Source organism: Heterodontus francisci, chromosome 4, assembly GCF_036365525.1.
Source record: "Heterodontus francisci isolate sHetFra1 chromosome 4, sHetFra1.hap1, whole genome shotgun sequence".
Lineage (NCBI taxonomy): Eukaryota > Metazoa > Chordata > Chondrichthyes > Heterodontiformes > Heterodontidae > Heterodontus > Heterodontus francisci.
This window is the reverse complement of record NC_090374.1, coordinates 87,702,738-87,717,447: the sequence shown is the minus strand read 5'-3', so window position 1 is coordinate 87,717,447 and position 14,710 is coordinate 87,702,738. Positions and strand designations below refer to the sequence as shown.

Sequence of the window (14,710 nt, the reverse complement as noted above, 5' to 3'; positions counted from 1 at the left end):
CTCACCCCCTGACCTAATGATCTGATGGACCATACATATGCCTGCCTGTTCAAATCTCCACTTCCCCTACCTGCGGTACCCTCTCCTTGCTGCTCAGTTACACAGTCACCTGCTCCTACACCCATCAGGGCAGTGCTCACGGACACACAGCCACCTGTTTCCCCATCCGACGTTGAAACAACCATGCAGAGCCTTGTGAGACTCCGCAATTGCCAGTTGCTGCCTGTCAAGCAGAGAGGGCGTCCAAAGGGGTCAAGCACTTGGGGAACATTCAGCAAGAAGAGACTAAGCACTAAAAGAAACAAGCATGCCGTGTCCAGTGGTAGCAGAAATGTGAATGCTCTTGCTGTGAACACAACTGGGGATAGTAGTAGGCAGGATTAAATGGGAATGGATGGAAAGACGCACGAGTAACATAACCACTGGCAGGGAACTGCTGGGCTAAATGGCCAGCTTTATGTTCATAGCCCAAAAGAAATGTGCTTCTTTTCCAGCACCCTCACATCATTCATGTTTTCCCTGAGAGCAGCATTGAACCATCACGAGATAGGGGCAGTAACATCATCCTGCCTCCTACAGCTGAGGTGGGTACTAAGTGATTCATTGGCGGTGTTATCAGTACATGCCTTTACCGCAGAACACAAAGCATTCTCAACAGTAATTTCATTGGAGGGAGGGAAGCTCTGACACTGATGTTCTTTCCTTATTTTCTTTCATGTAAAACGTGCCCTTGAGAAAACAATCCTTGACACTTAAGGATGGCATTCAAGCAAAGGAGGCAGTGCAGGAGAGGACGCAAGGATGTGCTGATTCCTGCATCTGAGGTGGGTAATAAGTGCTTCATTGGCGACGTTATCAATTGGTGCCTTCACTGCAGAACTTAAAAAGGTGTGCACAACAGTAATTTCAGTGGATGGAGGGAGGCAAGCTCTGACTCTGATTTGCTTTATTTCTTTTCATGTAAAACATGCCGTCGAGAAAACAATCCTTGAGACTTAAGGTCAGCATTCAAGCAACGAAGGCAACTAGATCATGCTGCGGAGCTCATCACGATGTGGAAAGGAACATTGTATTTATGGATGAAGTGGGAATGCACATTGGGATGCGCTTGGGGAACATTCACCAAGAATAGACTGAGCTCAGACTCTTGTGACTTTGCCTTCTTCACATGGACAATACAGTAGTGGAATAGAGAGTCAAGCGTTTATTCACCACAAGGCTCTCCAGGAATAATCTCTTTAGCTGTGCATAGCAGAGACTCGGCCTGTCTGTCTAACGGGAATGCTGGACACAACACTCATGTATCCATGCACAGCAGTTCCTCGGATACTTAATGAACTTAATAAAACTTTTCAATAATTAAACCCAGAATTGTTGAGGTTTTGTTTTGCATGTTATTTCCCCGACTTTGCAACTGCACTTCAGATATTCAACTATGGTGGGGGGGTAGAGGGAGGGGTGGGTGAAGAGTGCGGGGAGGGGTGGGGAGAGGTGGGGAGAGGGAGCATGCAAAATGCAGGGACCAAACAGTTGCAATGCCTGAAGTACTGTGGCGAAGTAGAGAAAGCAACTGGATTGGGCATCCGCAGCTGGAGGGAACGGCTGAATGGAGAGGGCCGGAAGCGAGAGGCCGTAGAGAGCCGCGGGGAGCGAGCGTGCGAAGACCTTGGTGTCACCGGGTCCAGGGACTGGCCAGTAAGTCTTTTGCTGTTGTGTTTATGGCGCATGCACAGAAAAAGGCGCTCCTCTTCCGTTCCGCTGCTCCCCCCCCACTCTCTCCCCTTCCTCCCTCTCCCCCCTTCCTTACCCCTCCCTCTTTCTCCTCCCCCCTCCCTCTTTCTCCTCCCCCCTCCCTCTTTCTCCTCCCCCCTCCCTCTGCCTCCCCCACCTCGCCCCCCGGCACCGCTACCGCTGGTCTCCCCGCGCTGATCTCCCCGGCCCCCGCGCTGATCTCCCCGGCCCCCGCGCTGATCTCTCACTCCGGCCATTGTATTCTGCCACGTGTTTGTCAGGTTTCATCTCTGATTCTTTGAGCAGCGCCATCTTTAGTCCTGGCAGCTGCTACAGTCGCAAGCTGTGACGTTTTCGTGGCACATGCTGTATTTGCGCATGTGCCAAAACAGCGCCACCTACCGATCGCGTTGTCAACAATTGCGGTCCATGGAATATGTGTTTGCCTATCAATGTTCTCAGGATTCCCAGCACTGCTTCCCATCTCTTTTTGTCCAAACCCGATGGTTAACCAATTCCCGCCTCCCTAATTTGAGCATAGAATCTAACCTGATACCTCAATACAGTACCGATGGAGTGCTGCATTGGCATTGGTGCCTTTTTTTGGATGAAATATTAAATCAAGACCCCATCTACCTGTTTAACAGAAAGTCCTATGGAACAATTCAAAGTTGAGTCGTGCCCTGGCCAACATTTACCCTTCAACCATCAACAACAAAAGGAATCAATTACTTGTATGATTGTTTGTGGAATTTTGCTGTGTTCAAATTGACTGCTGCATTTGTCTACATAACAGCAATTCAATGGTTGTGAAGAATAACTTTCTTTTTCTTTAACTGTCACAGAGTGACCATTTACTGGTATACGCATTACAGTAATTCTCCAATGTCTCATATGCGATAGAACATCCTTTGTTACTTCAAACTGCAGCAGTCAGGAAACCTACCAAATTTGTGGGCATCATGGCACACAAGATTTCGGATCTCCTGAGTCATGCAGGAATCCAAGTTTCAGCCATCTGTTCAACCCCATCCCATAATAAACCTCACAAAAATTAAGAAAATCAAACACAACAGTTTAGTAGTTTAACTCAAGTATAATTTTACGCCAACAGCATCACGAGGTTTAACTTCATGCTCCACTTGCCAATCAATGCCTTGATTTTAAAATTCTCATCCTTGTTTTCAAATCCCTCCATGGCCTCACCCTCCCTATCTCGGTCATCTCCTCCGGCCCCACAACAGCGATATCTACACTCCTCTAATTCTGGCCTCTTCAGCATCCCCAATTTCAATCACTCCACCATTGGTGACTGTGCCTTCAGCTGCCAAGGCCCCAAGCTCTGGAATTCCCTCCCTAAACCGCTCCACCTCTCTTTTCTCCTTTAAGATCCTCCTTAAAACCTACCTATTTGACCAAGCTTTTGGGCCTGCCCTAATATCTCCTTATGTAACTCAGTGTCAAATTTTGTTTAATACTCCTGTGAAGCACATTAGGACATTTTACTAATTTAGGCCCTATATAAATACAAGCTGTTACTCAGTCATTAAGACTACTCTCACACAAACTCAAATCTATACTTTCTCAGCACCACAATGAACTGTCAAAGTTGCTTACAGTTCAACCTCAGGGTTACAATTATCAATATGAGGCTTTCCCACATTTGGCACCTCCTCAGGTCCCAAGGGATTCATGAAATGCATATGATTAAGGCATATATCAGAAGACATTGCATCTTCGTTCTCAGTCAGTTTGTAAGAGAACTTGGGCAAGATCTTTTTCAGGTAGTCCAGCAGGTTCTCACTACAATCCAACGGCACAGGTTTATCAAATTACGAGATATCCAAACTAAAGCCAAAGCACATGCTGTTGCTTATGAATGTCTATCTCTGTACCACTCATGCCTCAAGATCTTTTTGAAATCCTTTAGTAGCTTATATTTACTCTTAAAGAGCATCAAAAATTAATGCTTATCTGTATCTCATAATTCTCAGACTGATGGTGGCCTGCTTAATTCTAACATGCATGATCGCATGAGACTCTTCCAGTTAAATTTGCTTGACTATTAATCTCCTGCAGTTTAACTGTATCCAGTTTGCACAGTTACACATAACTTCAGCTCTGGAATGTTCTCCAGGGCACTGTGCTTCAACAACCAATCCATTTCAACTTTTGATTGAGATGTTAAACCAACGCCCCATCTACCCTCAATTGAAAAAGTTCCTAAGGTACCATTCGAACAGCAGGGAAGTTCATCTTGTGCTTTGTAGAACATTTGTCTCTCAAATGGCACTTAAAATGATATTCTGGTCATTTATTTAATTGTGGTGAGCAAACTTCCTGCCACAGTCCCTACAACTGTGACATTTCAACAGTACTGCCTGTAAAGTGCTTTGGGATGTCCTGAGGTTATCAAAGGTGCTATAAAATGAACTTGCATTTATTTCTTCAATATCAGTTTTAAAATGACATGGAATTTTAAACAAGCAGCATATCACATGCATCCTAGGAAATGTGGGAACAGGAGTAGGCTTGCTCCACCATTCAACTACGATCATGGTTGATATGCACTTCAACTCCAATTACCTGCCTTTGCTCCATATCCCCAGATACCCTTACCTAAATGAAAATCTACCTTTTTTTTTCATTCATGGGATGTGGGTTTCGCTGGCCAGGCCAGCATTTATTGCCCATCTCTAATTGCCCTCGAGAAGGTGGTAGTGAGCTGCCTTCTTGAACCGCTGCAGTCCATGTGAGGTAGTTACATCCACAGTGCTGTTAGGAAGGGAGTTCCAGGATTTTGATCCAGCGACAGTGAAGGAACGGTGGTATAGTTCCCAGTCAGGATGGTTTGTGATTTGGAGGGGAACTTGCAGGTGGCAGTGTTCCCATGCATTTGCTGCCCTTGTCCTTCGAGTTGGTAGAGGTCACGTGTTTGGAAGGTGCTGTCTAAAGAGCCTTGGTACGTTGCTGCATTGCATCTTGTAGATGGTACACACTGCTGCCACTGTGCGTTGGCGGTGGAGGGACTGAATGTTTACGCATGGGGTGCCAATCAAGCGGGCTGCTTTGTCCTGGATGGTGTCGAGCTTCTTGAGTGTTGTCGGAGCTGCACCCATCCAGGCAAATGGAGAGTATTCCATCATATTCCTGACTTGTGCCTTGTAGATGGTGGACAGGCTTTGGAGAGTCAGGAGGTGAATTATTCGCTGCAGGATTCCTAGCCTCTGACCTGCTCTTATAGCTACAGTATTTATTTGGCTAATCCAGTTCAGTTTCTGGTCAATGGTAGCCCCTAGGATGTTGACAGTGGGGGATTCAGCAATCGTAATGCCATTGAATGTCATGAGGAGATGGTTAGATTCTCTCTTGTTGGAGATGGTCATTGCCTGGCACTTAAGTGGCAAGTAACATTCGTAACATTCAGCCCAAGCCTGGATATTGTCCAGGTCTTGCTGCATTTCTACAGAGACTGCTTCAGTATCTGAGGAGTTGCAAATGGCACTGAGCATTGCACAATCATTAGCGAAAATCCCCACTTCTGACCTTATGATTGAAGGAAGGTCATTGATGAAGCAGCTGAAGATGGTTAGGCCTAGGACACTACCCTGAGGAACTCCTGCAGTAATGACCTGGAGCTGATTTGATTGACCTCCAACAACCAAAACTATCTTCCTTTACGCTGTATGACTCCAACCAGTGGAGAGTTTTCCCCGATTCCCATTGACTTCAATTTTGCTAGGACTCCTTGACACCATACTCAGTCAAACACTGCCTTGATGTCAAGGGCAGTCACTCTCACCTCACCTCTTGAGTTCAGTTCTTTTGTCCATGTTTGAACCAAGGCTGTAATGAGGTCAGGAGCTGACTGGCTTTGGCAGAATCCAAACTGAGCTTCAGTAAGCAGGTTATTGCTAAGCAAGTGCCGCTTGATGGCACTGTTGATGACACCTTCCATCATTTTACTGATAATTGAGAGTAGACTGATGGGGCGGTAATTGACCAGGTTGGACTTGTCCTGCTTCTTATGCACAGACATACCTGGGCAATTTTCCGCATTCCTGGGTAGATGCCAGTGTTGTACCTGTCCTGAAAATTCCAATTGGAGGTCTTATTAGAAGATTTTTGTTTTTGTATTAAAAACTTAGAATTCTGTGTGTTCAAAACAAAAAACTGAAAAAGTATGTTTAGTGGACACTTAAGACACCTGCAAATAGTTGAAATTTTTGCAATGTTTTGAAAGGAAGTTCAGACCAAAAATTGAATTTTAAGGGTACTTTGAAAGGAAGTTGAACTTGTATAAGGATAGGAAAGCAAGCACAGGGGTTTGACCTTCCTCAGATCAACATTTTGAACGACAAGGGAGATTCTATGTCTGGACATGTGTCCATGTTGAGGAAAGTTTTCTTCCCACTTTGGACCCTTTAAAAAGCCAGTGAGTTGGACAAAGAGCAGGCATTTGAAATCTTTGCTTTGACCTGCCTCGAGCAAGAGCAGAAGACCCTGAAAAAGTTTTACCGCTCTCTGTAAAGGAATCAGACATCTCTTGAGAAGAAACCATGATTTGAAAGGTGGCCAATTCCTACTGCCTCCTATCTCTGAAGAATTCCTACATCCAAAGTGGTTCCTGCTGCCTCCTGTGTGCTAAGAAATCCTGAAATCTAAAGAATTCTTCTACTGCTAGACTGCTTCGGACCTAAGCAGACCTGTTGCTACACCCCTGATGCAAAGCCTATGTGACGCCTACTGCAATTAAATTGCTGTGAACGCCTATCCATCATAGACTGTTCATCAACTTCGCCTGGACAGACTTTGAGTGGCATCTGACTATTCGACTCTGGGTCACCTCACCAAACCGAAGAACTTCCCAAGTTATTTTAATATTTCTTTCATTCCTATGAAATGGCTGTAAACCAAAAATCCTCTTCCCCAGTAAATTTTTTTTTGAATGTGTGTGTGCATGAGGGCTAGGGATATAAAGAGCTTTTCATATATAGAGTTATCTCATTATTGGTTAAGACTTGTTTCTATAATAAATAGTTAACTTTGTTATTGCTTAAAGAAACCTGGTTAGTGTACTTTATTCTGGGGGACAAATAGAGAGCGTAATTGACTGTTTTTCGGTCGGTGGGGAAAAATGTATTGATTTGCTGTGACCCGTGGAGAAGTGGGACTGAATTAACAATGCACTCCTCCCACATCGGTCGTAACAGTGTGGAAGCTGTTATTAATACACAAGGAGTAATGTTACTCATTATAGGTGTTGAAAACTGTAATTAAATACAGAGGGAGTTATGTTACTCACGTTGTAGGTGAAGAATGCTGTTATAAACACTGAGGAAGTGATGTTACTCACATTGTAGGTGTGGAAAGCTGTCATTAACGCTCAGAATGAGGTTACTCACATTGTAGGTGTGGAAAACTGTCATTAATGCTCGGAATGATGTTACTCACATTGTAGGTGTGGAAAGCTGTCGTTAACACTGAGGGAGTGATGTTACTCACATTATAGGTGTGGAAAGCTGTCTTTAACACTGAGGGAGTGATGTTACGCACATTGTAGGAGTGGAAAGCTGTCTTTAACACTGAGGGAGTGATGTTACGCACATTGTAGGAGTGGAAAGCTGTCGTTAACACTGAGGGAGTGATGTTACTCACATTATAGGTGTGGAAAGCTGTCTTTAACACTGAGGGAGTGATGTTACGCACATTGTAGGAGTGGAAAGCTGTCGTTAACACTGAGGGAGTGATATTACTCACATTGTAGGTGTGGAAAGCAGTCATTAATGCTCGGAATGATGTTACTCACATTATAGGTGTGGAAAGCTGCCCCTACGGCCGTTACCAGGTAAAACTCCCGGTGCCGCTGGTGGAACCGGACCACGTGCGGGACCTGGTTACAATAAATTGCGAGCGCCCGGTATCCGCTGAAAATGTTGCTGCCTTTACCCCGCGACATCCTCCTCTCGAAAGATGAAAAAGAGTTATTTCGGCAAGTAAACGGCCTCAGAACCTCCCTCACTTCGCCTGCAAACGTCCCTTCTCCGCCGTTAGCGACGCTAAAAGTGCAACACAGGAAACCTTCCGCCAGCGCTCCGGTGCCGCAGCACAGTTCCGCTCACTGACTGAGAGAGTTACATTTTTCTCGTCGCTTGCCTTTATGTCAAGCAGTTTGGGGGTTTAGTTCCCGGAGCTACTGAAAATGTAATCGCAGAATACACCTCATTTACAAGAAATTTTGGGTCCTATGCGTTTGCATTAGCGCAAGCTAAAACAAAAACAGTATCTCAACTCCAAAAAGCTAACAACTCAAGAATGACCCTTATGACCTGCGTAAACAAAGTTACATGGGCTTTGTAAGTCAAGCAGCAGATATACTCAATTCAGCTGTATTTTTTATTATTGCGGTTTAACAGATTGGGACGAGTTCGGGAACATGAAATCAATATGGCAACTACCTTGGGGCCCCATTAATACAATAACAAAAAGAAATCCAATTAAATAATATGCAAGAGTAGAAGTAGACCGGACGCTAGACAGTTATTCTCCAAGACAGGAGTGAGCTTCATTACATTGCCAACTGTTGTGGTGAGTGATGACTCTCTACATGTCTTCAAGATGGAGCAGTTCCTGACTGGGGCAAAGATCACAATATTTAAATATATGTATCTTTATAGATAATAATTGCTCCATGTAATCTCCTGGACTGGTTTCTGTAAAGAGAAGCTTAACATAAATGAGATGTGTGGAGTCCAGGTGATTGAAGATCTCAGACAGGTTTATTAGACAGCTAACAACTATGTGCAGTAGAGAGCTATTATTTACAAGACCAGTTACAGAGTGAGGTTGGCATGTCATCACATGACTACATCTTGGCACTTAGTCATTAGCATACTAAGATCGTAAAGGTACATTACTCTTAAAAGACAATCGCAGAACTTCCCCCTTCTTTCCAAAGATAAATCTCCTATGCTAAAAGCACAAACATATGAAATTAGATAACAATTATTTACACACTTATAAAGATTATGAACTTTACAAATCTAGAGGCTCAAAAGTCCCTCAGTGGTTTGACAACTCTTGCTCGAGGAATTTCATCTGTTGCTGTTTTTTTCTGAAGTTTCTCCCTCTCCGCATTCAGTTTCTGTTGCTCTGCCTTCAGCCTGCTAACATACTCTGTTGCTTTTCTCAAGATTACCTCTTTTAAGGCCTTATATTCTTGGAAGGTTCCGGCACCTCATCTCGAAGAATTAACAGGCAATGCTTCAACCCATTCCTCCTCTGCCTCTCCAGGATATTGCATGTCCTTCGCCTCTCCTGATCCTCCGCTTCTGAAGGCTTGGGGCTCAGGGTCGAGGACTTGATGGGGAAGGAGTGCTTGGCCTTGTGGTGGTACCTGTCCTGGCTTGTTGTAGTGCTGGCGGTTCTCTAGAGAGCCGAAGTGATGGCACGGCATAGTTGTGCTGTTGCTGGATTTCCAGACTGCACTGTTTGATGCTGGTCAGAATCTGCGAGCAATTTCTGGTACGTGGAGATTTCCCTTTGGTCATCCTTTCATGGATAGTTATGAGGTTGAGGTCCTTACACGCTGGTAGTTTTGCCACTGCTAGTCTGCTCATGTCTACTAGGTAGAATGTTTGTGGTTTCCATGCCAACTTGCCGTATCTGCATTGCATTGCATTGTTAATGTGCCACTGCAAGGGATGGGAGACCCAATGTATGCAGATAACTTGGCAGTTGTTGATTGTATCATAGACTTCCAACGACTCCGGTAAATATCTTTGAGTATTCGTACTAGTAGGATATTTGCACTAGTGCCAGTGTCAATCTTGACCTTGAATGAATGTTTGCCAGCTTTCTTTGGGCATGTGATGTTGATAGTGGCGAAAGCTTCCATTTGTTGGACTTCATCAACATGATGTGTCAGGTTCACAATGTGGAATACCTGTTCATCTTCTGTCTGAGAAATATTTAGCTCTGAGTCTTGTCTCAGGTCTGCTTCGCTGTGGACCTCGTGTATCGGCTTGCGTTTACATAGGTCTCTGGCATGTTCCTTGCTGCTGTTGCCCTGTTTTCTGTTTGCCTGTGTCCTGCCATGACTTCTGACTGCGTCTTTGGAGCCAGGGTTCCTGCATTGGCGGGCCGTGTGTCCTTTTACACCGCGCACCTTGCACAGGTCTCGAAATGCAGGGCAATTTCGTCAAGTGTGGGACAGACCGCACTTACCACACAGCTTACTTGCTCTTTTCGACCTGGTTATCATGCCGATACTGTTGGTTGCATCTAGTGCTTGCAGGTGCTGTTTTCCTGTATAATGGCTTCGTATTTCCTGCCATCTCCCAGCCGTGCATCGGTACTGTGACATTTTTCCCCCAAGAGGACTTTCTGAAATCCTTCAATGGGTGTTGATATAATCACCAACTCCCTAATTCAATCTGACAGCTCAACTTCTGAGAGGTCACATTTGTTGCCCTTACTTCGGCATCTACTGACAAACTGGTCTATTGATTCCTGTGGCTGTTGCCTGTAGGACATCAATTCCAGGTGGTGAATTCAAAAATTCACTCTTAATCTGAGCTGATCTTCCAGTATTTTGCATATCTTTGTGAGATCTTTCTGGTCCTGTTCAGATATGCCTCAGGTATTGATTCTGTGTAATCCCTCATTTCCAATTGCAATTAGAATTTTACAGCTTGTTTTTCTGGTTCTGCAATTACTTGGTCTGGAAAGCATAACTGCATTCTCTGTTGGAACAATTTGAACTCAGATAGAATATTGAAGACTTTCCAGTTCATGCTGGGAAAATTGGTATCCATGTTCTTGTGCTTTAACGCTTGTTTAAGAACTTGCTTTAAGACCTGGTTCTGTGACTCTGCACTGATTCCCCTTTAAAAAAATCTTCTTTAGACTAGCTGGTTTGATTGACAGGAGAGGCTTGTCTGTTTATCTAGCTTCCAGCACTCTAGTCTGTTTGTTTATACTGCTGTGCAATAGGCATTTCAAGTACCTTTTTTCTAGTTTGTTTATACAGCCATTCAGTAGACAATTCTTCACGGTTGAGTGGTTTTATGAGTTTTTTAAAACTCTGGCTGAGTGAGTGAAGGCGCTGCAGTGTTCGAATGATTTAATGTTTTTTTTTATAGCTTTTGCAGCGAGCTGCGTGAATGGAGGATTCCTGCGCTTTTTGCTGTCGGATGCCTCCTGTAATGGCGTGGACCTCGATCAGCATGGGGGAGCCTTTCAAAACAATTGATCAGCCTGAAATAAGGATTGGGTTTTCCTTTTCCCTGTTCTTTTCTTTTACTGAGCCTTTAAAAAAAATGAGCTTTGCAAGCACCTCAAAAAATCTTTTTAGCAGGGATTCCCCACTCACCAAATCACAGTGATTGATTTGCAGCCTGTCGTTCAGCTCTCTGTCTTCTACAGCTGGAGGTGAATCCTTTTTTTTCTCTCCCTGCTAGGGCCAGTATTTTTTGAACTTTCTCCTTCCAGTGGCTGGAGGAAAGTCATTTCAGAGCTGCTCCCCTGTGGTCTTCAAATCTAGATTCTGTCTTCTCACCACAGCTGCCACCATGTAATGAGAAGCTTTTTTTATGTTGTCTGATGCAACATATATGAGATGCGTGGAGTCCAGGTGATTGAAGATCTCGAAACAGGTTTAGGAGTCTTCAGGAGTATTGTGTACAGTATTGGTCTCTTTATTCAAGGAAGGATGTAAGTGCATTAGAAACAGTTAAGAAAAGGTTTACCAGACTAATACCTGGAATGGGCAGGTTGTCTTCTGAGGAAAGGTTGGACAGGCTGGGCTTGTATCCGCTGGAATTTAGAAGAGTAAGAGGCGACTTGATTGAAACATATAAGATCCTGAGGAGTCTTGACAGGGTGGATGTGGAAAGGATGTTTTCCCTTATGGGAGAATCTAGAACTAGGGGTCACTTTTTAAAAATAAGGGGTCACCCATTTAAGACTGAGATGAGGAGAAATTATTTTCTCTGAGGGTCATGAGTCTTTGGAACTGTCTTCCTTGAAAAGCAGTGGAAGCAGAGTCTTTGAATATTTTTAAGGCAGAGGTAGATGGATTCTTGATAAGCATGGGGGTGAAAGGTTCTCTGGGGTAGGCGGGAACGTGGAATTGATGTGACAATCAGATCAACCATGATCTTATTGAATGGCGGAGCAGGCTCAAGGGGTTGAGTGGCCTGCTCCTGCTCCTAATTCGTATGTTTGTGTGACAATGCTACTCACAGACAGAAATGACGAAACTGTATTACTTATTTTAATCAAAAGTATACCCAATTCTTAGGCCTAACCGTCTTTAGCTTCCTCATCACTAACCTTTCCTCTATCATAAGTTCAGAAGTGGAGATGTTCGCTGATGATTGCACAGGGTTCAGCCCTATTCCAACTCCTCAGATAATGAAGCAATCCATACTTGCATGCAGCAAGACCTGGACAACAATTAGGTTTGAATGATAAGTGGCAAGTAACATTCACATCACACAAGTGCCAGGCAATGACTATTTGAAACATGAGAGAATCTAACCATCTCCCCTTGACATTCAATGGCATTACCATTTCAGAATCCCCCGACATCAACATCCCGGGTGTTACTATTGATCAGAAAGTTAACTGGACCAGCCATATAAATATTGTGGCTACAATTAGGGCAGCACAGTGGCGCAGTGGTTAGCACCGCAGCCTCACAGCTCCAGGGACCCGGGTTCAATTCTGGGTACTGCCTGTGCGGAGTTTGCAAGTTCTCCCTGTAACCGCATGGGTTTTCGTCGGGTGCTCCGGTTTCCTCCCACCGCCAAAGACTTACAGGTGATAGGTTGGCCATTGTAAATTGCCCCTTGTGTAGGTAGGCGGTAGGGAATATGGGTTTACTGTAGGGTTAGTATAAATGGGTGGTTCTTGGTCGGCACAGACTCGGTGGGCTGAAGGGCCTGTTTCAGTGCTGTATCTATAAATAAAAAGAGCAGATCAGAGGCTGGGAATTCTGTAGCAGGTAACTTACCTCCTTACTCCCCAAAGCCGGTCCACCATCTACAAGGCACAAGTCAGGACTGTAATGGAACACTCTCCACTTGCCTGGATGAGCACAGCTCCAACAACACTCAAGAACCACGAAACCATCCAGGATAAAGTACCTCATTTGATTAGCACCCCATCCAACATCTTAAAAATCATTCCCTCCACCACAATGGCAGCAGTGTGTACCATACACAAGATGTACTGCAGCAACTCGCCAAAGCTGCTTCAACAAAACCTTCCAAACCTGCTATCTCTATCACCTAAAAGAATAAGGGCAGCAGACACATGGGAACACACCACCTGTATGTTCCCCTCCATCCTTACCATCCTGACTTGGAACTAGTTTGCTGTTCCTTCACTGTGGCTGGGTCAACATTCTGGAATTCCCTCCCTAACAGCACTGTGAGTGTAACTACACCACAAAGACTGCTGCGCTTTAAGAAGGCTACTCACCACCACCTTCTGAACGAAAATTAGGGATGGGCAATAAATGGTGGCCTTGCCCACATCCCATGAACATTTAAAAAAAAATCACAAGCAAAAGTACAGCATAATGGAGGAACTATTAGCCAGTGAGGATTTGGAGTAGAAAAACACAATAGTAATGGGGGATTCCATAGGCAGGGGAATAGATTTGCACTTTGCACTTGCAACATAGAAACGTAGAAAATAGGAGCAGCAGTAGGCCATTCAGCCCTTCGGGCCTGCTCCGCCATTCAGAAAAGATCTTGGCTGATCGTCCAATTCAGTACCCTGTTCCTGCTTTCTCCCCATATCCATTGATCCCTTCGGCATCAAGAAATATATCCATCTCCTTCTTGAATATATTTAATAACTTGGCCCCCACTGCCTTCTGCGGTAGAGAATTCCATAGGCTCTCCACCCTTTGAGTGTAGAAATTTTTCCTCCTCTCGGTTCTAAATGGCATACCCCGTATCCTGAGACTGTGACCCCTGGTTCTGGACTCCCCAGCCATCGGGAACATCCTCCCTGTACCTAGCCTGTCTAGTCCTGTTATAATTTCTATGAGATCCCCTCTCGTTCTTCTAAACTCTAGTGAATATAGGCCTAGTCGACCCAATCTCTCCTCCTGTGTCAATCCTGCCCAGGGTCTCAAATGATATGTTGCCTCCCAGGTGCTGGGATAAGAAATATCACATAGGGAGTGCAAAAGATTCTGGTGAGGAAACAGAGCATCTAGAAGTTGTGGCTCATTTGGAACCAACAACATAGGAAGAAATAGAATTGAGACACTCTACCATCCTCCAGGAATGTGACAGAATGGCTCCTGGGGCACAAGGGGTGCCCCCTAGAGATGTGACTCAAGACATCCCTCCATAAGCCCATAGTTCCCGAGCAACACAGTTGTAATAGAAGGTATGGGACCACCATAATCATAATTGAGCACACTATAGGGATGTTAACAATGAGATTCCGTGTCTCAACAGGTCTTGGAAGTTCTCTATAATTTGCCCCACAAATAAGCATCCACATAGAAACATAGAAAAAGGAGCAGGAGTAGGCCATTCGGTCCTTCGAGCCTGCTCCACCATTCATTATGATCATGGCTGATCATCCAACTCAGTAGCCTGTTCCTGCTTTCGCCCCATACCCTTTGATCCCTTTAGACCTAAGAGCTATATCTAACTCCTTCTTGAAAACATACAATGTTTTGGCCTCAACTGCTTTCTGTGGTAGCGAATTCCACTGGCTCACCACTCTGGGTGAAGAAATTTCTCCTCATCTCAGTCCTGAAAGATTTACCCCGTATCCTTAGACTATGACCCCTGGTTCTGGACTCCCCCACCATCGGGAACATTCTTCCTGCATCTACCCTGTAAGTCCTGTTAGAATTTTATAGGTTTCTATGAGATTCCCCCCTCACTCTTCTGAACTCCAGCGAATAGAATCCTCATCGACTCAATCTCTCCTCATACGTCAGTCC

At 44.7% G+C, this 14,710-nt stretch overlaps 1 protein-coding gene across 2 annotated transcripts in view; it reads right to left on the bottom strand.

Annotated features, from left to right (window-relative positions):
- The window catches only part of wdr36 (WD repeat domain 36), a 189,069-nt gene extending 181,261 nt beyond the window's left edge, over positions 1–7,808 (bottom strand). For both annotated transcript variants that reach the window (XM_068029813.1, XM_068029814.1), the window contains exon 1: positions 7,541–7,808. In XM_068029813.1, the coding sequence (XP_067885914.1) occupies positions 7,541–7,690 (150 nt within the window). In that variant the 5' untranslated portion in view covers positions 7,691–7,808. The remainder of the gene's footprint in view (positions 1–7,540) is intronic.
- Positions 7,809–14,710: the final 6,902 nt, after the last annotated feature.